Source organism: Cebidichthys violaceus, unplaced genomic scaffold, assembly GCF_023349555.1.
Source record: "Cebidichthys violaceus isolate CVI_PGR_0920_01 unplaced genomic scaffold, fCebVio1.0.p SCAF_4, whole genome shotgun sequence".
In the NCBI taxonomy this organism is placed as follows: Eukaryota; Metazoa; Chordata; class Actinopteri; order Perciformes; family Stichaeidae; genus Cebidichthys; species Cebidichthys violaceus.
The window spans coordinates 4,071,188-4,098,135 of NW_027176594.1; the positions used below are offsets into that span (position 1 = coordinate 4,071,188).

Genomic DNA, 26,948 nt, shown 5'->3' on the forward strand with positions numbered 1-26,948 from the left:
TTGCAATAACTACAATTAAACACTAGTTAACTTTCTATTGTTTCTGTTGTTTTGAGAAGCTATTCAAAAACACTACTTTTAAACAACCAGTGACATTGTGTTCAGTATAGGCAGCAACAAGCAAGGTGAAGCAAATCCAACTGCAATCACAAACTTGTGACCTGAACCTATACATCTAATCACATTAGTCCGACACTTATTCAGAGTCTAGCATGCTGCGATGGAGACTCAGAGATCCTGTTTGTGAATATCGTGGGTGATCAGTCTGAAAACTGATTCCCACTAAATGAGATATGAATCCCCTCTGAACATCACTGGTATTCATACAGATGACTGATTAGGCACACGTTACTCCGATATTTGCAACATCTTAAACTTCACTTGCATTCATTGCTGCATGTCAGTATTCATGTCCAACCGGTTTCAGACATCGTTATGAAAAATAGCCTCTGGAGTGGAACTGATTAAGAGGCAGCCAGAGACCTGCGGCATGTAACCGATTATGCACATAACAGAGATCAGACAGTGCAAATATAAACGGCATCAGAAATGTCTCTCTGTGAAACAGTGAATAAGTGCAGCTTTGTCAAACAACAAAATCACACTAAACCTCACAATTTCACATTCTTTAAAAGTGATGACATTTATGAATACCTTTCAAGTGGTCGACCTGCTGAGAAAACCCTGATATATTTAAATCCCTTCCCCCTGAGAGCTGCACAGTTAAAAAAAAAAAAATCATCCACACGAGGAGCATTTCTAAGACCACAGCAGCCACATTTAATGATGACATTTGTGACGGACACTCATTCTCAAATTAAAGACCAAATAGTTTAGTTATTATAGGTTCAGTTGTTATCATGTGACCCAAGGATGGACTCTCTGAACACAAGGCTGTTTGTTGGGGGAGGCAGTGGATTTGAAAGTGACCATAACCATCTCCATAGCAACTGTTCAAACTCCATCCACTGGCTGCAAAATATATTTTATAACAGGTAATAATTGCGTTCAAGAGAAAAAAAAATGTTTGCTCAAGAAAAATGCCCTCTGTTGCGTTATCAAAAGGTCTGATCAACCAAATGTATAGTGTCGAATCGATCAGTTATTGCATTTATTAGTCCATTTCAATATTATTAAACTATTTTGATAATCGATTGATCCCTTTGACAAAAGCTCTCTGGTTACCTTCTCAAAAGTGTCTCATAGAAGAATCAAGATCTTTACATTGTTGACTGTTTTGCTGGACAAAATAAAACAATTTGAGTTGGTCTTCTTGGGTAATTGTGATTTTTGTCTCTCACTATTTTCGGCTATATTATAGTAAAAATAAATAACTGCTTGTGTGAGAAAATAATTACCTGATTAGTCAATAATTTAAATAGTTAATTGCAGCTTCTGTTTACAAGCTTTTGGAATATCCAGCTAACTTACAAACACACAAACTAACAGGGTGGAAATATAACGTCCCTGCAGCTGAGTGATAAATCTGGATGAAACCGAGAGAGGGAGAAACCTGAACAACAAACAGTCATGTTTGACATCTTTCCCCCCCAGAAACTGGCCTCAAACGCTCAGTTTCTATCAGCTGACTGTGGATCACATTGATTTATACAGGAGGGAAGAGAGCACCTGTAAAGGAGCGACACTCACACGGGATGGCTAGCCATTAAATATTAATCCTGTTTGCTGTGTAACACGACACCGGCTGCTTTCTGCCTCCCTCACAAAGAACATCCGAGGTCAAAGCTCATCAGGAGCCCGAAAGGTGAATTAGAATCAGTACAGGTAGGCTACACTTCAGACTCCTGCTGTAAAATAACTTTTTTTTGGAGATGATAAACAACAGCGCGTGGTTAAAATAAAAAGGAAAGATGCTGCGAGCACTGCATGTTTATGCAAGATTAAGAAACCAGATACATTGAAAACATGCAACTAAGCTGTGACTTGCTCGTGTGCTGAAGTTGCAGAAATTGTGAGCTATGATTAGAGACAGGGCGGGTCCACTTTGTCTTTATGGTGAGGACACAACAGGGAGGCAAAGTGGAAACACGGCAGGGTGTTTTACTTCTTTCACTTGAGAAGGATGCAAAGACTATTGGTAATTTTTCACTGGGAATCCCCAGTAAACCCAGCAGAGACCTCTGGTTGCCCTGAAACCCGAACCTTCAACCCACCCGCACATGTCAATCACAGACTCCGCAACTGTCAAATAAAACACGCACATGGACAAACAACACCAGCAATGTCCCTGCCGTGTTATCATATAACAAGTGAGATAAAGCTACAACTGTAAACAAGACTTTTCCCTTCTTTCTTTCTTTCTTTCTTTCTTTCTTTCTTTCTTTCTTTCTTTCTTACCGTCGGACGGATCCTCTCCGGTTTTGTAAAGAGCGCTCAGCAGTTTGAACGTCGTCGACCAGCAGGTTTCACCACAAACACACTCCCGGTGTTTCCTCTCAGGAATAAATAACAGAGTTGCTTCTTGTCACAGCTCCGTAATGTCCCCCTTTCATTCCAGCACGCGGAGTTATTATACGTGTAATCGAGCTACTTAACCTGGTCCGCGGCGCGCGCACACAAATACACACACACACACACACACACACACACACATAGGTGAAACCGCATTAATCCTCATTTGAACGCTCCTCCCACTGAGACACAACAGGCCCACGTCCACTGGAGGAGTGCTAGTTTCCCTCGTGAGGAATAAACCTGGGAGACATGATAAATAATAATAGTAATAATAGCTCACTATAAGTGTAAGTAATATTTGGGTTAAAACGTTGACAAGGTTAAGCCATTTAAATGCGAGGCAACAGCCCTCTGAATAAAAACAGATTGCAGATTGCAGTTGAAAGCTTAATTTGGATGCAGAATCTCATTTCTGTAGTTTACAAGATCAGCCTAATGCTAATGATCTGTAAGCAGGCAAAAAGTAAATTTTATCAAGACGCGATCAAAATAACAGATATGATTAGAGAATTCAGATTTCTACAGTGTGTCGCCACCTGCTGGACAAAAAGGTGAGGTACAAGGGCAGGGTGAATAAAATCTATATGTGACTAATTGGTCTCATTTGTCTCCGTTCCACGTTGATCCATAAATTGAGACAATGCTTATTTTTGTCCATGTTGAGATGACATGTATTCAGCATGACATTATACAGTGGAGTTGTGATAAAGGCACAACCTACATGTATGCTTGACTGATGGATTTGTTAAGCTCAAGTCACAATTCAAGCAGTTACAAATAATTCCACATAATTCCCTAGTATTCCTCCGTGGTGATTTCTACTAACTGAACATCTTGGCACTGGTTCAAATGAAAGAGACGTTTTTTAAATCAGATTATAAAGATACCCAGGTCTATAGTGACATCTAGTGGAAATGTATTTAGATACCACGGTGTAGAAATACTCTGTTACAAGGAAAAGTCCTGCAATCATAATGTTACTAAAGAAAACAAATGTAGTGGAGTAAGAAGTACATTATTTCCCTCTGACATGTAGTGGAATACAAGTATATTAAATGGACCAGTGCCTCAACATTTCACTACAGTACTTGAGTAAATGTACTTAGTTACTTTCCACCAATTTATTACAGATGGCATAGGGCTGGCCATCGAATCCAATAGGCCTTCCAAATACTTTTAGAGTGGAGAGATATTAAAGCTGCACGAGGGAACTGACTACAGTACACATGACACAACAAACGACTTGTGAACATCAGCAAACTTCACACATTGTTCCCTCGTGGAGATTTCACACTGAGGTCTTGTTATCACGTACATTCATTACATTCATACATACATACATACATCAGAGGTCTACACTTCTTTGTTAGTCAGAGTGGGTTGATCCTGCTCTGACATGTGTACATTCCCACGCAGAAGAGTGACTGTGTTGCCCGTTGGGGTCCTGACGGTGAGTCTCACCACCTCCGCCCACCGCGGGGCAGAGAGAGGGCTGCTGTGGGCAGAGACGCACCGAAACATCCGGTGGTCGTGGCAGTAACCCATGCTTCATCGACCGTGGAGACAGATGAACTAGCGACACTTTTAGTAACGGATTTATGGTGTATTTTTGTTTTTATATATTTTATTTTGCATTGTTTTAAACCGCGATGGCCGAAGCCCGGCGTGAAGATGAGGAAGAGGGGGAGCGCCGAGATCTGCGGGACGTCCGGCACAGAACCCCGGCAACAGGTATGTTTGTTTGGGAATGTAACAGGCTGACAATCCTGAATCATCTAACTGAGACTTAAAATACGTCAGTTCATCATTTGTTGTCGAAAAGGTGCATATGATTTAGACTTTTCAGAGCGGAGGGACACGTTTAATTCTAACAGTGGTTGAATGTTTTCACCAATTTGCAATAAAAATAATGTTTGACATCACAGGTAAAAATTGAACAGATGCCGGTGTATTGTCCCACCAGGCAACCGCTATTTTATTAATGAATTTATGTACTAAATCAAAATCAAACTCGTGAAACATGTGGAATCCACCAAAGTGAAAAGGTGGCTTTTTTTCAAAGTAACATTCTGGTTGTTGGGGAACAGAATGACAAGAGTCTGCTATTTAATTCCCATGCCATTCAGAAATGAATTGAAGCTAATGGAGCCATGGAACACAATGAGGCATTTGTAGATATGCTAACAACAAAAACAAAGGTTTGGACCTTTAACTACTCAATTACTTTTGTTGTTATTAGAATTGCCTTATTACAGTATGAATGTATGATTCTTTTTTTCTTAATGTCTGGACAGATTGATAAGACATTTAAATGTCTTCACCAGTGTGTAGCTGCACTTTGATGCCTCTGGTACTCCCTCAGTTGCTATGAGACACACAATTCTTATACAATAAGAAGCAGTAAGCTGGTTTGGGTGGATTTAAACAAAAAAGGCTTAAGTTCATATGCAATGTTTTTTACATTTAAGACAAAATACTAAAGGGCAATTGGTTTTCATTTGGTTAAATTATTGAAACCTGTCTGTCACCTTATTACGGTCATTTACCTTCCCACCCAGTTATAGAAACTTTGGCCCACTCACCTCTCAGCAACATGTGTCACTGAAAGGAAACAACTCTCTTGATCCTCATGGTTTTGACTTGCTTACAGATTGGTAGTGTCAGCATTCAGCCTGTGATTAATGAACAAACATCAGCTTTCATTTCCAGCCAGCTGCCTCACATACAAGTATTGAAACTGTCTCAGGTATTAGTTTGAATTTCCCCCTTTATGTCTTTGTTCTTCTTTTCTTTTTTTTCTTATTTAGCAACACCTGCTGTGCAAACACTTGTCAAACCCCCCTGTGTCCTGCTATCTGCAGCCAGTATCAGCTCAGACTTACCCCTCACCAACCACACTCTGACCCCAAACCAGCTGTCTGGATGCTGACAGTCCGTCCGTGCAGACGGGCTGTTCTTGTCTGTACATGATGCAGTTTTTCCCGTCCTTTCAGAGTAGTGTTTTAATATGATTCATTCCACCATCACTGGGCCTTGACATAATGGAGCCACGTCAGATGCCGTTTCAGTTGTTTTCCGCTGTTCTGCATGAACACCGTCTAATCTTCTCTGGCTGAAGGTCCAGATCAGCTGCTCCTGTCATTGTGTTAGTCAGTCATGACGCCATATTCTCTCTTGTTTTTCAAGTGAGGGCAAATCTGTTTTGCTCAATGATCTGTGAACAGCAACAAAGGTGTTGAGTTGAATCAGCACACTTGCCAATGTATGCTGGGAAAAGCCACTTTCGCCGAATTTGGAGAGGGATTAAGCCCTTTATCAGACTTCTTCTCACCTCTGACTTCACTAGTGGGAAGTTCGAAAGCCACTTAGAGGAGGAAAGTTTTTCTTTCTTTCCTTTTGTCGCCAACCGTTTCACCAGCTGTCCTGTGACTGCTGCCGCTGTGCTGAGTAATGTCAACATGTGTTCAAGAGAGTGCAGCTGTGAAGGGAATCCTTTCCTGCTGACCTCAGCAGCTTTCTCGTGTGTTTTGTTGGTGTCTTTTTATGTGTCGGTGGCCCTCAAATACCAAGGGATGGATTCTGATTGGAAATAAAAATCAAAAACCTTATCAAGTGTATATGGTTTTTGTCAAGAAATCCGGCAGGGTTTTCAATTGTCTCAAGTGTATTGCTCTCATCAGGTTTTAAGGTTAAATAAGACCTTTAGATGGTAAGTTATAAGCTAAAAGTAAATAATTGACATGAGATTCTCAGCCTCACAGAGCCGCTAGCCAGCTGTAGACTCTTGTTTTCATGGCGACTAAATGGAACGAATAGCTCTATGCTATTAGACATTACATCATTTTATCCTAATTTTACCTTTTTTTAATTGGATATTATCTCTTAATGAATGTCACACTCAATTAAGAATGTCAGCTTTGTCTGTATTACGTGTCCTGTAATGTTTGATGAATATTCTAGTTAGCCTTCATACTGATACCAGATGAAAGCAGGTTGAGATCTCTTTGGCTGATGGAAGAATTATCCTCAGCTATGGAACATCCTACATTCACCTAAAAAATTCACCGGATGTAACTTGTAAGATAATGTGGTATTTCCACAGGATCAAATCCAGGGTTTTGTCTTTTCAATCTACACACCAGTGCTCTCCCAGTGTCCCAGACTATTTTGTATTGTCTATTATAAGATTTCCCAAAAATGCAAGTCATCTACTGTAAGATTAAGAACTGAGAAGAATCATTACGTCTGTAAACACCCACACTGGATTACTGGTTAGTTTTCATGTTGATTCGATTATTATATTACTATTTTAAGCGCTGCGTGGCCTTCATATTAGACAACATTTGTTTTTAATGTTTTGACCAGGAAGGACCGTCTGGTGCTCTGAGAGCCGAACAGCTTTAGTGACGCAGTATTCAGCTCATTTAGCCTCCCAGACCATCAGAGAATATCTTAAAACGTTTTTTTAAATGTAAGTTTAAAAGCTTGTTTTTTTTAGCCTTGATTCAACCGACAGTGTTTCTGTGATCATAAATTATCTTTTAATACTTTTAATTATTAGTCATGTATTTATTTATTTTTATTTCCATTTTATTGATTTATTTTATATCAGTATCTTGCTTGTACAGTGCTTGTGTGTGCAATAGTCTAGTAGTGGATTCACAGTTCTTATTTTGTGCTCTTGTTGTACTTTTTCAGTTTTTTCACACTGACCTGGGTGAAAGATGCTATATATGTAAAGTTTGATTAGTTCATTGACACATATCAGTTAAATCTGCTGCCAAACAGCAGCTTTACGACTTGTAGTAGAGTTACAACCAAAGCTGTCAATCATTCAAGTTCTTTTATCACTTAAAGTGATGTGACCTTTTACTTTGTAGGGAAAAGACAGTGACGGTACAGCATTGTGTGGCACAAACAACACTTCCTGAATGGTCACATTCCAGTTCATTAGATTGGCCAAGTAAACGCAGCAGAGCTGAGATATCACAGGGCCCTCCCTCTCTTTTCTGTTGTCTGTGGGTGTGTGACGGCTGGCTTCGAGTCGTTTGTCACGCTCAGACACTCGATGGAGGGAGGATCCTGGTGGGAATACTCTTTTGATGCTGAGGATTTGATATTTATTCCTTTAATTCCTCGCAGGTAGGGGCATCATATCTTACTATCACAAGAGAGGGGAACGGCACATCACACACACACACACACACACACACACAAGTGAAAGTAAAGTTAATCATCTGTGCTATTACGTCATGTATATCAGACTGCATATTTACAAGGAAATGGTTGGGTGAAGTAACAGAGCTTAACACTTTGTCCAGAGGTTGATAAAAGACTTTGTTGTTGTTGAATGAAAGTGCAGAAACTCTTCTTCTCACATGTTGTTGAAGTGTAACGTGAGGCAGTAGCTCTGTGGCACCAACGGATAACAAGTAACAGGTGTGACAGGTGGACTTGCCTGCCAACGAGGTCATGGTTTCAGGCTCGAGGCATTAACAACAATGCAGCCTTCAATTACTGCCTGTTTGTTTTTTCCTTTGGTATTAGTCTAGAGAGGTTTAACCTCAAACACGAGGAGACAAATGATCTTCTAGTGGATTAGATAGTTTGCATTCCAGATATTGCTTCTTAGTCTAGCTGTTAATAGACAGTGATTGCTTCTCTACAGCTGGTTGATTTACATGAAATTCAGCTCACTGCCATGTGAGGACAGGGAATACTAGTTCAAAGTGTTTTGTGTGTGTCTGAAGTTGTATGTGAGAAAGTACCAGTTAATTTGACTTTAGGGTTACACACTGAACATCATTATGAAATCTATCATGTTAATGCTGACTTCCACTCAACAGCCCTGTCCCTAATCTTCAGGACAACCTGGCATTATTATTATTATTATTATTATTATTATTATTATAGTATCACATTAACACAGTATCTTTTGACCATACTGCCTCCATTTCTATGATGTTCAATGCAGTTATGTTCAGTTATATTGCTAAATGTTTGATTGTTTTGTTGTTGCATTATCCAGTTAGAGTGCAGATGATTCTGTCACTCTATTGTATTATTACTGTTGACAGAAGATATTAAATGAATAAGATGTAAAAATGAGGAACGTTATCATGGCGACGTAACCATCCCTTCTTCGTAAATTTAGATGCATAGTTACTGTCAAACTCGAGGCCCGCGGGCCGAGTCCCGCCCGCCATGTCATTTTATGTGGCCCGCGAATCCACCAGCAAAAAATGTATTAATTAATTAAATGTTAGACTTGAAAATAAAAATATGCCCATGGTTGAAATTATGAGATAGAAAGTCGAAATTAGGAGATGGCATGTTGTCTGTGTACCGACATATCACAACAGGTGGACAGGAGAGGCAACAGCCCGTAAAGCAGTTTTCCAACATATGATTGAGTTGAAAATGATTGGCAAATAAACCCAAAATGTCCACTAAGAGGAAAATTGATGCAGAGGGAAGAAAATGTTATGAAAGATGTAAAAGTAAATACATGTTTGTGCTTCAAGGAGAAAAACCAGTCTGTCTTCTGTGCTATGAGGCAGTGTCGGTGATGAAGGAATACAATTTACATCGGCATTTTGACACCAAACATAGAGCTAAATTTAGCCTCCAAGAAAAACATAAAATTGTCCAAGAATTAAAAGGCAGACTGCAATCGCAGCAGAATATATTTACAAAAGCTACAGCCCAGTGCATGCTAAAGGTATGTGAGCAGATGAGCTCCGACCAGATACAGACTTTTACAAATGTCAGTTTGTGAAGAAACACCATCAGACCGAGTTCAGGAACTAGCAGGCAAACAACACAGCTAGCTGAAGAGACGAGCAGGTAATTGTCTTCTTCATTAGCTTGATGAAAGCACAGACACATCATACATCAATCAGTGTTTATAAGAGGCTGAAGGCAGACTTGACCATCAGTGAGGGGTTCTTAGATGTAACTCCCATGCAAGGGACGACGACAGGGAGGAACATTAGTGATGCAGAGAGGTGACAAAAATAGCTTTGAACAAAGTGAATGTAATAACTTGTGCTTGATGATATTTGTCTTTGTTATTTTCTTTAAAAGTTTGATCTTTGATAGAGTTATGTGGGTTTCTTAACCCTAAATTAAAATGATTTATGTTATAATAACAGAAATGTGCTTAAATATAATTTTACATTTATATAACTGCATGTACAATCTTTTTACACTTGAATACACAATAATCAAATGCAGAGAGTTATTTAACAATATGTTAGGGAGTAGTTACATTTAAACAGTTTTACAGTTACAACCGGCCCTTTGAGGGCAACCATGATGCTGATGTGGCCCAGGATGAAAATGACTTTGACACCTCTGCTTTAAACCGACTGGTTCATCGAGATGTGACGGCTGATCCGGCCGGTTAGGTTACGGTTCTTGTATTTCTAGTTCACAGAGTCCCGTCTGTAAGTAGCAGGTAGTATTTTAAAAGATGACTACATCTTAAAGTGAGACTGAAATATCAAATTGTTTCCGTTTTAAATGAGAAATGTCTTACTTGGTCTGGTAGCTTATGATGGCTAATGTTAGCAAACTATAAATGTATATTTTTGAGTAACTGACATTACTGATGACGTTTGCCTTACGTTATTTCTGTATTTCTGCTCATTGTTTCAAAGTTTGGACCCTCAGCTTTACTTGTGTTTTCATCCACATTAGATCATATGTTTATATATTACCCATAGTGTAATTGTTGTATCAATGTGATAAAGTGTCTTGATTTGTCAGGTATTTAATTCACCAGATTAGACGTAAATAGACTATGTCGATTATTAGAATAGATTGATGTTGATAAGTGGCAGGATGTTTTGTTGCTACACATCACGTTTAAAACCTGCACCTCTCTGTTTTGTTCTCTGCAGATCATCCCGAAAGAACCAAGCCGGATCATTTATATTCAAGGTATGTCATTTTTATTTTTTTTTGTGCATTACTACTAATAGTTGTTAAGTTTAACCAAACTCCATCTGTTGCTGAAACGGGGCACTGTCACTTTAACGGTCAGATGTGCTGATGCTGGTGAGGTTGTGAATGGACCAAAACAATGCACTGATCATCCTCACTGACCATCAGAAGGTCAGCAGGGGGACAAACACGTCATGCTGCTTTTTTTTTAGCTGTTGTTTAGAGACATTAAGGAAAGGACAGCCTCCTAACTGACACTTATCATAGAGATCTGGGAACTTCAGCATGTTGTGTTTACTGCTTAGCTAATCAATTAAATAAACCGTGTGGTATCGTAACTAGGGCGAGGATTGTTGGTCCCCCCCCCCCCCAGATAGTTTACATCACCGTCTTGCAGTCGGTCCTTAATGAGCAGGATGTGTGTTAATGATGCGCCCGCCTCCACTGTCAAGAGAATTCAGCGTTTGTGTCAGCACGACAGCATCACAACAGTTTAATCTCTTCAGCACAAAGACTGGGGATCTTACTTTCATAATGTTGCTTGTGATGTAACTTAAGGATTAGAAAGTAATCTTTACACATTGAGAGGTAAACGGCCTGAGGATATGAAACCGTGTCAAATTGTGTGGAGAGAGGGAGTCGTGTGAAAAGGGTTGTAGTAGTGTTTACCTGGAAGAGGTGCCTCACGGACACCATGTTTTTGTAAGGTAGGTGGATTTCGACTTGGAACAGCATTTAACACTGAAAGTTGTCACCTTTTACAACACTGGAGGTTTGTATTGTAATATAAACCTTCAGTATTCTTTAACCAATGTAAAATATCTTTGTCTTAAATAACCAATACTTTGAAGTAGACGTGAACAAATGTATACTTGACTAAAGCCCTCTTGCTGTTCCCCTAATTAAACCACAACTAGGACTTTGATTTTACAGATTTGAGCTCTTTCCACATACATTAATCTATAAACTTAAAGCCACTTCTACCGTTCATCATTTGTTTGCACCCTTAAAATGTTTAAATTATTTATTTGCACTGTTTTTTACTGCTATTTTCTTACTAATGAACTCCATCTGCTATTATTCACATATGTCACTTCTACTTCTACTACTAGAATGGACTATGTAGCTTATCTTACTGTATCCATCTCTATCATTTTTTGCCTTTTTTAATGTATTATGATTTTTTCTGTTTATGTTTTGTGTACTTTTCAGATAAAAGATACTTGAAATCCTTTATCTTTGCACAACTTGACAGCAACAGTATAAAGTAGCAGTATACTGTAGATGGAGCGTATAGTGTGACGTTGCTCTGGGGCGAGGAAAGACATTTCTTTTTAACAATTGAGTCACCACAAAGGTATGACCCTGCTCTCCACACCTTAATGATAAATGGGCCTCCTGTTCTGCTCTCTCTGCAGCCAAGGGCCTCTGTCTTCTATACGAGCTGCTATCAAACGAAGTAAGTTGACGTTTCGATAACACTTAAAGGGATAATTCTTTGAATTATGAAGGGTTTTTTTGTAGAAAATGAAACATCATTCATGGGAGAGTTGGCAACTTTTTCAGGATGAATAATAATTTTCCTTCAGAAAAGTGACAATACAGTTATATTTTCACAAATGTTGACAAATGGAAATTTGCATGTTTCCACTCATGAATGTAAAAAATATGTCTGTAAAATATGTTAATGTTTTTTAGAGGTTAAAAAAAAAATTGTGCAGGGAAATCTATAGGGGACACATAATTAATATAATCGTTCTTCCTTCAGCAAGAACAAGCTCTCAGAGTGACCCCACCAGAGAAAGAAGGTAATGTAAACGATCATTTCAAAGTAAAGAACTTTATAATCGTTGTTGATGTTCACTTCTGGACCAGACATTTTGCTTCTCATTGATGTGGATTGAAATAGACGACTGTGGTTATCTCATTTGTTGCATGTTGTGTTGTTGCTTTATGAATAACCCTAATAAGAGCACTGTATGTTTCCAGTTAGGCTAAGCAAGAAATCAAATTATCAATGAGGAGTAAATCATTTGTAAGGTGGATTGGATGTGGATGTGCATTTTGGTGTCCTGAATTGATGTCATAGATTTGTGTGGTTTGTATTTCAGGCGACCAGAGATCACCATCGTGTCAGCCGGACCTCTGGCCAGTAACAACTGGTTCTCAGGAAACTCTGTGGTTTTCCCTCGTCCTCCTCAGTCAGGCTGGTCTGCAGGCATCCAGGCTGTTCCCCAGGTAGGCCTCATCTGATGGACAGATTGTGTTTCATCAGTGAACAAAGCTTGGTTCTTCAGACAGGCCAGTATCTAGAATACGTTTTTTTATGGTTGTGGTTCTGTGCTGTCCACGAATACAAAATAAATAAATACTAACTGAGCACAAACATGTCAAGTCATGACTTCTTGGAGATGTAGCCAGAATTTTAAAGTTCCCTCTCCCAGAATCTTTTGATTTTATTTCCCAACATGAAGGTCTAAATATCGACATATCCACACATATCCACACTGCTAAAGTTTAGGTGGAGAAATTCTTTGGCCTAAAGTAGTAGAATTCAATCTAAAAAGACTGGAATCAGCCTAACACACATGTTTTGAATTGTAGAATGTGATTTTTTTTTTTTTTTTTTTTTAAGTTTGAGAACATAACTTAAACGACCCTAACGCACTCAGCAGGTACCATAAGCAGAAATGTTATACTATACGGGATAATAATGTGTGCTGGTGTGTCTTTCTCATGACTTAGCCCCCACCATCCTATGACCAGGTGATTCAAGAGAAGACCCAGGAAGAGCACATTGTCAAGCCCACTGCAGCCCCCCGTCGGACCACCTGCACCATCACAAGTGCCACGCAGACTGACCCTGTGAGGGAAGACATCAGTGCTGCTGCTCCACAGTCGGCAGGGAAAAGACCTGCAGGTGAGGCATAGGAGAATCATCGGTGTGGGTAACGATTATTTCTGCTCTCCCATGGTGATTCTTTCATGATGATTAAATTTCCTTCCAGGTAAAAAGCCACAAAAACCACCGAGGCCGTCACTATCGAAACCGCTGGACAGAGAACCAGTCGGGACTAATACTCCAGTATCCACAAACGCTGAGGACCAAAGTGACGCCGAGTCAGATGTAAACCAACCCGACCAATCAGGTTCCACTCACACCTGGTGTAGATCCGTCACTGTACACTGGGATATTCCGCTCTCTGACACTGCTGAAATTACTCCCTCTTCACCTGACTCAGAGCACAGCCGACGCCCCGTTCCACTTCCTCGTACGAAACCCCGAAAGCAGGCGATCAAAGAAGAGGTCAAAGTTCAGACTTTGGTCAAGCTCAGTGAACATTGTGACAGCATTCAATCGGATCCAGAAGTGGTCTCCTCCAATAAGTATTTAAAGGAGTTATTGGAGGTCTTTAGTGCGGATAACGAGTGTGCGGATAACGAGTGTGCGGAGAACGGCGGCAACGTCAACCAATCAGACGAGGCCTTACAAGGTGAGGATGCAGGTGACGAAATGAACACCAACCACAGTCAACGCAATATCCGGGCCAGGATCCAGGCCTTTGAGACCCAGGCTAGCACCGAGGATGGAAACGCTGTTGAGCTGGCCAAACCACAACCCACACCCAGGAAGCCGACCAACAAACCTTCAGTTGCTGCTAAACCTTCTGCCGCTCTTAAACTTCAGTTAAACCACAGTGTAGATAATGACTATCAAAACGTATCAATCACAGACGTCCCCCAAATCCCTTCAATAGCCCCCAGACCTGTGCCCCCGAGGAAACCTGTGGAACCACCTGTAAAAGAGGAACTGGAGATTTTACTCCATAAGAGATCACGCCCTTCTGTATTGACCAGAGCCAACAGCATCTATGAAGAGGACTCTCCACCAGTCCCTCCTACACCTCCAGTGAAGCCTTTTATTAAGGAACCTCTGAAACCCAATCTTAATATAAACAACCACAACTCAGCTTCTAGGGTCTCAGAGAATGTGTATGGGGACAGTCCATCAAGTGAGTAGCAGTTTATTTGTATTAGTTGTATAGACAAAAGACAGCTGTCTGTAGGAATGCACCCTACGGAACATTTTCATTATAGATTCATCTATTGATAATTTTTTTTGATTAAGATCAAAGATCTTGTGTAAGATCAAGTATTTAGTGTGTTCTCTGACTTGGGTCCCCTTAAGCCTTAAATCAAAGGGCTCAGTCACATTGTTTTGCTTATAATCCAGAGGCCTTTAATATTTAGTATCATAAATATTTAGATATTTACTCTGAACTAGTTCTTTTAACGACAAATCAATTTACAAAAATCATCTCAATCACCGAATAGATGAAGTACTTCTGTGCTGGATCACAAATGGCCAACTAAAACGGTGTTGTCCTCGTTTACATTGTGTAAAGACAGAGTTATAGTAAAGTGTCTCTTTGTTCAGATCACATTGCGGTCAAACCTGGAGACGGCAATGGAGGCTCTTCGCCCAGACCAAGTATGACACGGAGACCAACCACCATCAGGGTCCCCAGCAAAACCGGTTCATGTGAGTCCCACTGATACAGCAAACCTCATGTGATAGCCGTCAAAATATACTGGAGTTAAAATACTTTCTTTCTACACATCACTTCTGGAGCAGAAAGTTGTGGTAAAGAGAGTTGGGTTTTTTTTTCCTCAGTGTCAGATAACTTTGAGGACACTCCCCCTCCTCTCCCTGCTCAGAAGCCCATAGGCTCCCTAAGCGCCTCAGTGAATCACAGACAAAGCCAGACGCCCACCTTCCCCCACCAGGTAAGATTTGCATTCCACTGAGAAATAATTAACCTATAAACTCTGCAAACCCTACCTCTGAACACCACAGAAGAGGTTATTTGGATCCCATAAAGTCTCTCTCAATCAGGTGTATCTAGTCTGTCGGCTGTGTAGCTTCCCTGCATCATTTCCTCTGCTCTCCACGAGCAAAGAAACTATTGTAGTCCCTTGAACGTGTCGCCTGCAGTTGAGCTGAAGCTAGCTCTGGCTGAATGCTGTGTTGTAGCCTGGTTTCTATGGTTTCCAGTGCTGTAGGCTGTGAGTGTGTTTTAATGGCAATGTAAATGCCCAATTGGATTCTTCTGCAGAGGTCTTTGCCGTCTGGACCAGAGCCATCACTACCGCCTCGGTGAGTGAGAGTGGAAAGAATTCAGTACAAATTTAAATGATGGTACACTTTGTCAACATGCTACTCAACTTGATGATGGTGTCGCCCTTCAGGAGGCTGACTTCGAGCAAAACCCTTCCTCCTCGCCCACCTCTAGCCAAAACAGGCCCAGGAAGACCTCCCGCACCCAGCCTTCAGGCCCTAGGTCGATCCCATTCAGCACATCTGGAAGCTTCACCTAAACCCCAGACACAGAAGCCCCACAGGAAAGGACCTGTCTTACCTCCAAGGCCCAACCCAGGCCATCGTCTCTACAACAAATACACTGTGAGACAGATCCCACTGCATGACTAATGCAAGTTTCAAATGCCTCTTGATGAGCACGGGTTTCATTTTTGCTTTCATTCAACAGCTTCAACTTCCTCATGGGATTGCTGCCTTCGACTACAATGGGAGTGACACAGGAGAACTGTCATTTCAGGTGTCTGAACTATTTTTACTGGCTTACATGTTGCCTTAACATAAAAGTGCACTACTAGCCTTCTAAAACCGCTCCAAGAGATCCATATAGTTGATTCAGCAATAGTGAATAACCCTTTGTTGTCCTTTTCAATAGAAAAGTGAGGTGCTCCTGCTGCTAGATGAGATAGACCACAATATGTTTGAGTGCCAAGTTGGAGACACCAGAGGCAGAGTACACAAGTCTCACATGATGGTCATAACTCCTCTTTCCTCCGTCTCACACATTCCCCCGCCACAGGTGATATTTATGAGTAAATCATGTCTTTGACACTTGAGTCTATCTTGCCATGTGGGCTCTGTTACATTAACCTCTCTCCTTATAGGATGCCAGTTCAGGTGGAGCTGGTTCTGAGGTTAAGGTGCAGGCCATACATGACTTCAATCCAGGTGACACATCAGTTGATTTTTTTTAAACCCAAACTAAAAATTAGACAATAACACTAACATGAGACAATATATTGAAAGAATAGTTTAACATTTTAGAAAGAAAACTCTTATTTGCTTTCTTTTTAAGAGGTATGTATTTCTGGAGCTAGACCCAGGATGTGATTAGCATAAAGATTGGTAGCAGCAACCGCTAGCCTGGCTCTCTCCTATGGTAAAAAAATACGTACACGGATTAACCAAATTGTGCGCTTTCGATTAGTAGGAAGGAGTATTTTTTAGTTTTGAAGAGAGCGAGGCGAGTGCTTTCGGTTATGCTGCAGCTAAGCGACCATTAGCTTAATTTACCAAAAAGACCAAAAGCAGGAGGAAATGGCTATCCAGGCTCTGTCCAAGATGACAAAATATGACTACCAACACCTGCAAAGCTCACTAATTAACATGTAGTATCTCATGTGTTTATTCAAAGACAAACAGAAAGATTTGTGATATTTTTGCCATTAAGAGAGCGAGCCGGCTAGCTGCTTCTCCCTGCTTCCCATCTTAATGCTAGGCTGAGCTAAGCAAATAGCCCAAAATGTCAAACTATTATTGTGATGCATATTTGTTTTAATATAGATCTGGCTGTTGGAATATAATCCAAATTCGTGTATAACTGAAATTCTTCAAATGATTTGTTGTTTTGCATTTGGACGTTTTAAACATGTTCACATTATGCTAATGATGCCATGAACAGCTGTTTGTTCCGCCCACAGAGGGTCCAGGAGAGCTGGGTCTGAGAGCAGGAGATGTTGTGACCATGGTGGAGCAGGTGGACAGTGAGTGGTACAGAGGAACTTGTAAGGGATCTACCGGTTTCTTTCCCGCCAATTATGTCAAAGTACTTGTAAGTTTCAACCATTGAAATCCATTCTTGCACTGCATCGGTCTTTGGTTAAATGTTTAGTATGATTTAAGGATTTCCTAAATAAATGAATTATCACTTCTCCAACTAGTCAAATTCCCCAAAACCGCTCCCTGAACGGAAAGCGAGGCCACCATCTGCAACAGTCAGGTAGGGTGTTTTTTCACACGATAAACTATGCACTCGCCTTTACAAACCACCCTGATGAACTAACCTGATGTCTGAATATGTTATGGCCTCCACTAAAGCGGTCCGAGATGTGTGGCGAGGTTCGACTTTGAGGGCGAGAACAGCGATGAGCTGTCGTTCTCTGAGGGCGATGTGATCCAGCTGAAGGCGTTGGTTGGACAGGACTGGGCTCGGGGACAGATCGGCGCCTCGATGGGTATCTTCCCTCTTAACTTTGTAGAGGTCATTGAAGATCTGCCTCCAGCCCCAAGTCAGCAGAAGAGACAGTCCATCAGGATAGCACTGCCTGGTAAGAGTACCTGGAAGGGCCGAGACTAAATTCATTCACTCTTTTCACGATGTGCCGATTTGGCCACCAAAGGTGAGCTGAACTTGTATCACACAGCATGTTATCCTCTTGATCCTGCGATTGAAACAAAAGAGCAACTTTGTGCATCAGGGAAGAGCTTTTTATCCATCCCGTGGCTTTATGTTGGCTGGGGTCTCCCTCTGTGGCATGCCAGGAATTTGTGCTTCTGTTTCTATTTCATTAAATAGCTGCTTACAAAAGGTCTCCAACTCAGCCAGAAGTTTAAACATACTGAGGCCATGAGATGAAATCGCTCCTCACAAAGTTTTCCAATCATATTTTATATATTCAGTTAGCTGTTGAAGTATAATGTCTGTAAGTATTTATGAAAATACTTTGACATAACATTGTCTCTATTTTCCCTATAGTTATTATCAGATTATATGGTTATTTCCAGGAAACCCCTTTTTTTTAAAATAATTAGGGACATAAATTAAAGTTTTACCTCCCATCATGAACTTTAAGGTGTTTTATCGGCCTTTTGAGTCACATTCTGTTACATCTTATAGATATAAATATTACATTTGTGGATGTAATTTGTTGTCCGGAAAGTCTGCAAAAATTGTTTTTTATACACAATACAATCTGTCAATGTAACACGTTTTACACAAATACATTAAAGCATACTTTAAATATATTATATAAAGTGTAGAGTGTAAACTCCCCACCAGGTAAAAGCCCACAAAAAATACAAAGGAGACACTGCATTATGTCAGTTCCACATCAATATGTCAATAATACCTAAGTGTGCCCACAGATTTATTCTTTTTCTATTTTGTTTCCTGATTGGATGGTATGCGTTTCCTTTTTAGTAACCTGTACATAATTTTCTCCCACAGGCATGGTTGCTTCTCCAAGTACGCACCCTGAAGCGGCCAAACCTGCTCAGGTAACACATATTTATCTAAACGGTAACATCAGAAAGAATAATGACTGTTTTGTGACACACCCAATGTGTTCCTTAAAACAAACGACATCTAATAAAAGTGTGTTCCAGCTGAATGCTGTAAGTGTTTGTGTGACCATATCCTCTGCTCACTCTGTAGGCGTCTCAGCCCGCTGTGGAGTGGGCGGTGGCTCTGTACGACTATGCTGGGAATTCAGACGGCGACCTGTCCTTTCAACAGGGCGACCGGATCCTGATCAGCCGCCATGTTGACGCTGAGTGGAGCTGCGGCCGGCTCAACGGCACAGAGGGCTTGTTCCCCAGGGCTTTTGTTGAGAGCAGCACAGGTATGAAGATACAAAACGACTGTTTGTTATTATCCTCAGTCCTACTCATTGAACTTATCATTAGTGTCTAATAGAGATGCATATTTAGAGGGAGAATCACTGTGTCTCTTAGGAAAATGAGATGTGAAATTACTCAAAATCACAAATGTGGTGAACTACTTTGTTACACATTCTTCAAGTAATTAAATGCATTTTCTTTTGAAAAGACACTTTTCACAAATGTAAAGTACATTTACTGAATGAGGCTTAATTCTTCTACTCTACTACATCTCAGAGGAAATACTCTACTTTTTACTCCACTACCTTTGTCTGACAGCTTTACTTTTCAAATCCTTCCTGTCCCGTGAAACCCATGTATCTTTTGAATCTGCATATTTGTCATCGTTAACTTTATAAACAGAAGGATGAAGTGTTCCTTTATGGATTGAGAAAATTCCCCTACTTCTTCAAAAAGAGTCAGCTGGAAAATGCATCTTCATAAAGCTGAAAACAGCTGTTTTTGTTTGACTTTTAGAGATATGTGGATCTCACAGGACAGCGACGCTACAAATCAACATTTTACTGCTCTGTGACTATTTGTCATACCTTAAGTATATTTTGCTGTTATTACTTTATTAATTCAGCTGCCAATTATTTCATCAATTAATTGATTGGTGTATTGAAAGTGGCTTCTTGACTCAAATTCAAGTTTGTTTGGCTTGACCAAGATATTCAGTTTACCATTTCATTACTCAAAGAAAAGCACCAAATACTCACTGTTAAGTAGCTTGAACTGGGTATTGCATGGTATTTGTACTTGGGAAAAGTATTTAAACCATTCATTGGTTATCGAGTAATCGATTGTTTCAGCTCAAAAACAAATTTTGTTGAACCAGCATCATTCTTAGTAATGAATGAAGTATGTTATTTCTTCAGCAGGTCAGCAGTCTAATAACCAGCAGAGTGGGGCTGCTGCTGGAAGTAGAGGCAGGGCAATGTTCAACTTCACGTCACAATGCGACGAGGAGCTCTCTCTGCAGGTATAGGGATTGTTTTTTAATGAATAAATTCACAGACAAGGATTATCTCTAGAAAGCACCGTCATTCTGTCGATCTCTTCTTTCTCAGGTTGGGGATATTGTAACTGGTCTGGAGCCCGTTGATGACGAATGGTTCCTGGGTGACTTGAGAGGGAAACGGGCCCTGGTCCCTAAAAACTATGTGCATGTACTGGGATAGTGTCACATCACTGCTGGATGACAACTGGAATGAGATCAGAGGTTTTCAGCCGTGGAGGTCTGAACTGTAATGCAGTATTTCATCTACAAGTTGCGATCTTTTAATTTGATGCCTTAATTTATAATGAAGTGTTAACAGAATCATAACTAAATAAACATGTTAAGCTGGATGGTTTTGGATTCTTCAACTATGCATTTGCACCATCTAGTGGTTTCATTAGTCCTCCCATCAGTTATACATTTTTTGTGTGTATTACCTGAAGATATCTACTTTACCGTAACCTGGTTTATTACATGAAATAAGGAAATTGTATAATTACTATTTGGTGGTCTCAAGATTTATCTCTACACAGTTCACGTGGATGATATATTTTGATTTGCCAAAAAGCGATACGTTTGCAGCTATGTATATGCACAAAAACATGAGCCAGAAGGAGAACAGTAGAGTTTGTTGGTCATTTACATTTTTTATTAAAGGTGTTTTAGACTGTCTCCTGGATGGGGGGCTCATAGCCATCGGCCCTCTCCACCTTGGCTCCAGTGTCGTCACCGGTTGCCTTTGCAGTGCTGCCGGCTCCGCCCTCACCGTGGAGCTCCATCAGTTTGCCCACTGCAACAGAACACAAACAGCTTTTAACAAACAATGTTAAGAGGACACGGACAAATTTAAGCAGCTGGATGTTTGTAGTGAAAACTGCAATGATGCTGTCATGACACTTCATCCATCACGCCTCAAAGCCCATTCAAGATTTCACCTGGAAACCAGTGTGAGCAAACCTGCTTCATCCTTCCACACAACCAATGAAGACAGAATGGTTTTCTTGCATGGGAACATCAGGTGATCTCAATGGGTAGTAATCAGGCGATCATCTGGGACCGAAACTGTTCGTCATCATGCGTTCCCACTGATAGTGGAGAATGAAAACAGCCCGTGTTACAGCTGTGCATCACTTACACTCAAACTTGGGCTTCTTCAGCATCTTGACTTTGCGAACGAAGACGTCGTGTAGAGGGTAGATGGACTGGCAGGCCTTCTCAATGTCCTTACCAACGCTGTCAGGGATCCTGAACACAAACATACAACACATTAATGCAAAAACACTTTCTGCACAAGTCTGCATAAACTGACAGAGCGACCCCCTCTTAGATGACCAATTGTTTTTGTCTCAATAGATCAAGCTTTCTTTAGTCATTTTCATACTGAATGACTTATTTCCGAGACATTTATGCAACACATCTCTGGTTAACAAGATTTAAAGTGATGCTTTTGTGTGATTCCATATGGAAAAAACAGTTTTACAGATCTGTTGATTAGATCAACTAATGTATTAGTTAAACTCATACATGTTAGTCGACCAAGAATTTATTTGGTCAAAGACAGTCTTAAACTGGCAGGTTTAACTGAACACAAGGAATATGACAAAAATATCACCAACAAAATGAGGACAATTATCCATTTATAACATTTAATCAGCTAAAGCCACAACACTCTGTAAAAAAAACTAAATGTAAGATGTTTGACATTTCTATTTGAATGCAATTAAGCCACTACTGACATTAGAAGCTCATCTTGAAGCAAATAAGAATTATATTTCGGTAAAACTGTCATTCAATTTCAAAGACTTGTCTGTGTATAAAAATACTTTGACCAAATGGTCATTTAGCTGCACATGACTTACAGCTTGTTGACGACTTCCTTCAGGTCATTGGTCTGAACCTCGCGGGTCATGATCTCCATCATCTTCTTGCGGATCTGACGGACTTGCTGGTGCTGGGCGTAGGACGTCTTTCTGATCTGGTTGGTGCGCTTCTTTGTGAAACCCACGCAGAACAGACGCAGAAGGTAGCCGTCGGTTGTCTTCACATCCACATGGGCTTCAATCATAGTCTGAGCAGAAACAACAAATACATTCTGGTTAGACTTCATAAGGAAAACTACACCACAGAAGTCTCAACCTGCCACCTTTCAGTTTGTGATATTTATTACTGTGTAGACCTTTGTTCGCTATGCTTCCTCAAACTGCTTCTTACCACAATCCCTTCTTCAAACAAGGTACATTTTCACAATATCTTTCCCAGACCGTAGTTTTATTCACTTGGTGTTGGGTAAACTTATCATTTAACGTCTTTTAAATCAAACAAGTTTTAGAAAGCGCAATTTAACACAGGATGAACGTTTAACCGCGTCTCCCTATTTTTCCAGGAGCAAAAAAGTATTAATTCCAGTAACATCAGTTATCACAAGTACATTTGATGCTTAAACAAATTGATTCAGTTTATCTAAAAGCTGGAAAAACAAAAACATCGACCCAACTGAACTTTTCTTCCATTTTGAATTGAGCCAGCTATCCTCTTCAGGCTTTAATATAAAAAAACATTAACGGAATTTATGCAGAATATTATTGCCATCACTTGAACAGCAATGGCATGTAATGGGGAGAATTATTGTTCTTCGGGAGACCTCACACCTACCAAACAGTTATCTCACAACAAAAATCACAACTTATCAGTCATAAGTGGACCCTTTTTGTGAAACATTACCGTTTCACCCACTGGCTGGAATACTCGCATAATACACCATATTGACTAAATCAGTACGACTGCTTATGACTAACAAGTTTCTTCAGTAACTTTTATTAAACTGTTACCAGAGAAAAATGCGACGTAAGAGTTGATCAGGCACATAAAAGCAGAAACCTAAACTACCATTTGTAAAATTTTCCCCAGGCAGTCCAACTGACCCTCCAGTCACAACCCAACTTCCATTGTACACTAGCACTGCTCTTAAAACCAGCTTATGTTGCAATGGTACTCATCCTTAATTTTCATTGAAGGCATATACATTTAAACAACATTTAATTGTGGAAACGATTGACCTGTAAACAGGATTAGATATTTGAATGTAGGTTAAATAAATGTTAATTTGTTACTGTTGTAGAAGGACATGCTGTATTAAAGTAAAACCGATGATCAGTACCTGCCATTTCTTGACCATAGAGCACATCTTGTCGCGGGTCAGGTCCATGCCGTGGAAGTTGGTCAGGCAGTTCTTGCCCTGAACATCCTCGGTGATGAGCTTGAACTTGCGAAAGGCCACCTCGTCGTTCTGCAGGTCAGCGAGGCTCACCTCGAACACACGTCCCTTCAGACCATCAGAGGCGATTCCTAAGTGGTTGGAAATAACGAACATGTTAGGAAAAAGTACATGTCGCAATGACAATAAGGACAGTATCAGGAATCAATGGGGTCTTGGTAATGGGGAAAATCCAACACTTTGTGTACTATAAATAGCCTCAAACATTCTATACCGACAGGAGCTTGTGTGCATGCATGTAGCGGCTCAATGCTAATGCACCGACCCCTACATATGGAGAATTTTACACTATGAAGACTTACTGGTTCCCTGAGTCCTGGTGACCAAGGTCTTGCCAAGATTGCGGATGTTGAACATGGCTGGTGCCTTGACATCATACCAGTCCTTCTTGGAAAAGGGGTCGACACTGCAGGAGAGAGAGAGACAGGCACTCAGAGCCAACTCGTTGAGCAGATACAACGGTCCACCAGCACGCAAGGACGGGGTTATACAGCGAGCGTGAGAGAGCACACTTGCTAGCAAAGCAGCACGCACTGCAAAGGGCACCATTGAGGGTTTACTTCCATCTGATCGATTCACTAGCGGCCATTAACAACGTGACCATACAACTCAGACACTGGGGTTGTTTGTACGTGTCGTACACCATTAACCTGATCAGTAATAATCCAAGTTAATTGTGTCGTTCGGCTGCCATGTTGATAAGTAAGCTCGGCTAAATCCAAGCTAGCATGCAACGTTAGCAGCCTACAGCGAATAATGTTACGTGTAATAACTACGCGGCCAAACTGCCACAGCGCAAATATTTCTTTATCAAAATCCCACAGAAGAAGTATAAGTGAACTGAATTACGACTAAATACAGCAGCTCAAGAGTAATAAAGGGACACAGCAAGTTGAGACTTCATCCAGCGCCAGAGGCCGGTGACGAGACTAGCGCTGACCCAATAACATCCACTTGAAATCGGCTTCATCCTTCACATATCTCGTACCGACGTGACACCAGTGGAAAGGGCAAAGCTTGTTTCGTGTAACGATGGAAGAATTTTCTACTTACATCTTCTTTTTGGCACCTTTTTTGCCGCCTTTGGTCAGCCTCTTATTCTTGCCGACTGCCATGTTGGCTACAGGGAGTGAAAGAGGAGGAAGAGAGAAATACCGCGAGAGTTAAAGAGAAAGAGCTCTGTCGTGAGATTTTGTCTTTTCTCGCGAGTTTTAGAAGCTTTCTTTAGGCGCCCTCTGGTGGTAAAAGGCAAAAAAAAACATATTCTAATGGCATGGACCTTGTAAAATAACCGAGTAAATAATTTAAAGCATATAGATGCTATTTTTTTTGATCTTATACGCAGCTGAATACCTAATTGTGAAATGTCCCGTTTCATCCTTTTACACAAACTAACAACACCCATTCCATACAGTGGAATACAGACTTGAAAGACATAAAAAAAATACATTGATATTGGATGGATACTCTATATTAGCCATTGAATTGAATTTGGAAATCAATTAATACATAAAAACAGGAAAATCCTTTGTCTTTCAGTTTCTGAATTTATCTAAAGACGTATGCCGACATCAAGTTTTTGAAACTGAAAAACAAATGACCTACTGGGAGTTTAAAAAAGAAGAATTCAAACCAAATAAATAAAATAATATGTAAAACATTTCAAAGCTGTAAATTCATCATTATTTAGTATTGATTTAATTTCACAACTACTGTAGGTATTAATTTCTTTAAAAAGGTCACACTACCACACTCTATATTTGCTTCCATGCATATCATGCAATATATTGTGTTTATTTGGTACTTTAAAATGGGCCTTTTTTAATTAAAGTGACCAGTAACGGTGGCATGATTACTTGAATCATTAAAGAAAAGCCAACCTTGTAGTCTCTGAGCAGGTAGAACCAGTCTCTTTGTGTCTAAACACATCATGAGGGTGTGTAGCTTGTTATCCACCCACACTGTTATTGTAACAAAGGGAAGAATTTTGTCTGTTGGTAAAATCAAATTACAATAAAAAAAGTGTTCATGGTGTCAGTAATATTCCAAAGACTGTTAAATGACTGTTGATCAGACCCATTGGTGAAGTAAACACGTGTGTGTGTGTGTGTGTGTGTGTGTGTGTGTGTGTGTGTGTGTTCGTATCCAAACAAGTAACAAAAGTCTGATAAAAGCACTGTCTCTGTGCCTGCAAGAATGTTTTGAAAATATAAATTTGAGAAGTGAAACTGTGTCATTCGACAGAGGTGGAGACACTGCAGCAGAGACACCCTAGCGTGTCCATCAAGATTCTTATCCTCCAATGCAGCTACTGTGGTGTTACCAATATTTAAAAATCAAATCACCTTAAAATGTTTTGAGACTTTACAAACAACAACATCAGCATACGGCTATTTTTTTTAACTTGCAGATGTTTTCTTCCTCTTGTTTTTACGCCCATTTATATGTAGTTTTTTGTTTTTATTTCATCTAAAATGTCTGCTGTTCTGTTTAAACAAGCATCAAAATGAAATTGATGGCTTGGAATTTCCTTTTGTCATCATTTATGTACTTTCCTCTGCTTTCAGTGTGTTTAGAGGGAATCTGGCAAGCTTTAGTCGTCATTGATTTTAACTGTTATATTTGACACTAAATCATTTGCAGAAATGATAATCTTCTGCTCTCATAGTGAGACCTAGGAACAAGGATGGCATGAAGAGAGCAAAAGATGTTTGCAGTAAAACCTTGCTTTGCCACTGAATGTCTCAATCTTGGAGTCTAATTATCTCTATAGAGCTTAGAATAATAATAAGGCATGGTCCATGTTCAACTCAAAGGTCAATGACAGCCTTCCATGGCCGTGTTCAAGAAGGTCTTCCTTGGGCTGCAGTGAACAAGTCTGCTGATTTCAGGTCATTACATCAGAGACGAGGCCTGCGTCTCTTGGGTGGTGCTGCTGGCTTCCATGACTCCCAGCGTCCCCGAGGGCTCAGCTACACTTATGGGAGGTCAGTGGTAACAGTGACGCCAGCTGCCTCTGTGGCAACAACACGCATAGTTGCTCAGCCGTCCTGCAGAGCCAATAGGAAGTCACCAGGATGAGTCGACAAAGGGAGCAGATAAAGACATATCAAGTGCGCATTGTTTATGTTCGGATTCTAACTTTACAGATTGGGTTGTAATCGGATTTCCCTTCATGCAATAACCGACATGAAACTGCGAGCTCTCGTCCATGCAGCTATGTAAACGTCTCACATGGGATGGGTTGATGGCGGTGATTTGAAAAGGCAAGCAAAGCAGAGCTGTCACTTTGCTTTAATGTTGGTTTTCAACTGCCTGGGGATACAGACATCTGTCAATGCGCTGTTGTGCTGCAGAAAAACAAAGTTCGAACTACATTTCAACACCCTCTTTTAATTTTTGTCACATCATAAATCAGTGTTTGGTGCTTGTTCAACAGATTAGACTGCCTAAAAATAGAAGTTTGCTTCTAAGGGTTTTATGGTACAGTTATGTAT

At 40.4% G+C, this 26,948-nt stretch overlaps 3 protein-coding genes and 1 non-coding gene across 6 annotated transcripts in view; 1 reads left to right on the forward strand and 3 right to left on the reverse strand.

Annotated features, from left to right (window-relative positions):
* The window catches only part of fhip1aa (FHF complex subunit HOOK interacting protein 1Aa), a 28,368-nt gene extending 25,770 nt beyond the window's left edge, over nt 1-2,598 (reverse strand). Inside the window, exon 1 of the mRNA XM_068727288.1 lies at nt 2,359-2,598. The gene's annotated coding sequence lies outside the window, so the exon portion shown is untranslated. The remainder of the gene's footprint in view (nt 1-2,358) is intronic.
* A 1,523-nt stretch (nt 2,599-4,121) lies between these two features.
* Nucleotides 4,122-20,527, forward strand: sh3d19 (SH3 domain containing 19). 3 transcript variants are annotated; one of them, XM_068727699.1, is made up of 21 exons: nt 4,122-4,206; nt 10,380-10,419; nt 11,841-11,881; nt 12,191-12,230; nt 12,534-12,660; nt 13,168-13,342; nt 13,431-14,435; nt 14,861-14,965; nt 15,098-15,210; nt 15,540-15,580; nt 15,673-15,886; nt 15,972-16,040; nt 16,176-16,319; nt 16,405-16,468; nt 17,221-17,351; nt 17,461-17,519; nt 17,618-17,847; nt 18,747-18,796; nt 18,954-19,140; nt 20,056-20,159; nt 20,248-20,527. In XM_068727699.1, exons 1-21 carry the CDS (start codon nt 4,125-4,127, stop codon nt 20,356-20,358), a joined length of 3,132 nt encoding a protein of 1,043 aa, XP_068583800.1. In that variant the 5' UTR covers nt 4,122-4,124; the 3' UTR covers nt 20,359-20,527. The 3 variants fall into 3 exon arrangements, with proteins under 3 accessions (XP_068583800.1, XP_068583801.1, XP_068583802.1); XM_068727700.1 differs by having other exon boundaries at nt 20,059-20,159; XM_068727701.1 differs by having other exon boundaries at nt 13,189-13,342.
* Nucleotides 20,528-20,804: 277 nt separating this feature from the next.
* Nucleotides 20,805-24,613, reverse strand: rps3a (ribosomal protein S3A). The gene is made up of 6 exons (XM_068727392.1): nt 24,505-24,613; nt 23,754-23,857; nt 23,335-23,522; nt 22,037-22,245; nt 21,313-21,422; nt 20,805-20,967 (listed from the first exon to the last, which is right to left on the reverse strand). Exons 1-6 carry the CDS (start codon nt 24,564-24,566, stop codon nt 20,840-20,842), a joined length of 801 nt encoding a protein of 266 aa, XP_068583493.1. The 5' UTR covers nt 24,567-24,613; the 3' UTR covers nt 20,805-20,839.
* LOC137885523 (small nucleolar RNA SNORD73) lies at nt 21,188-21,258 on the reverse strand. Its single transcript, XR_011104823.1, has one exon. It is a non-coding gene; the product is annotated as a small nucleolar RNA SNORD73 (small nucleolar RNA).
* Nucleotides 24,614-26,948: the final 2,335 nt, after the last annotated feature.

What these genes read in the sequence shown, in the direction of transcription:
- sh3d19 (XM_068727699.1), top strand. Translation starts at nt 4,125, where the DNA reads ATGGCCGAAGCCCGGCGTGAAGATGAGGAAGAGGGGGAGCGCCGAGAT. An exon ending in GACCCCACCAGAGAAAGAAG is followed by an intron (nt 12,231 to 12,533) that starts GTAATGTAAACG and finishes TTTGTATTTCAG; the next exon opens with GCGACCAGAGATCACCATCG. An exon ending in GTATGGGGACAGTCCATCAA is followed by an intron (nt 14,436 to 14,860) that starts GTGAGTAGCAGT and finishes CTCTTTGTTCAG; the next exon opens with ATCACATTGCGGTCAAACCT.
- rps3a (XM_068727392.1), bottom strand. Translation starts at nt 24,566, where the DNA reads ATGGCAGTCGGCAAGAATAAGAGGCTGACCAAAGGCGGCAAAAAAGGT. An exon ending in AAAGGTGCCAAAAAGAAGAT is followed by an intron (nt 23,858 to 24,504) that starts GTAAGTAGAAAA and finishes TCTCTCCTGCAG; the next exon opens with TGTCGACCCCTTTTCCAAGA. An exon ending in CTATGGTCAAGAAATGGCAG is followed by an intron (nt 22,246 to 23,334) that starts GTACTGATCATC and finishes GTTTCTGCTCAG; the next exon opens with ACTATGATTGAAGCCCATGT.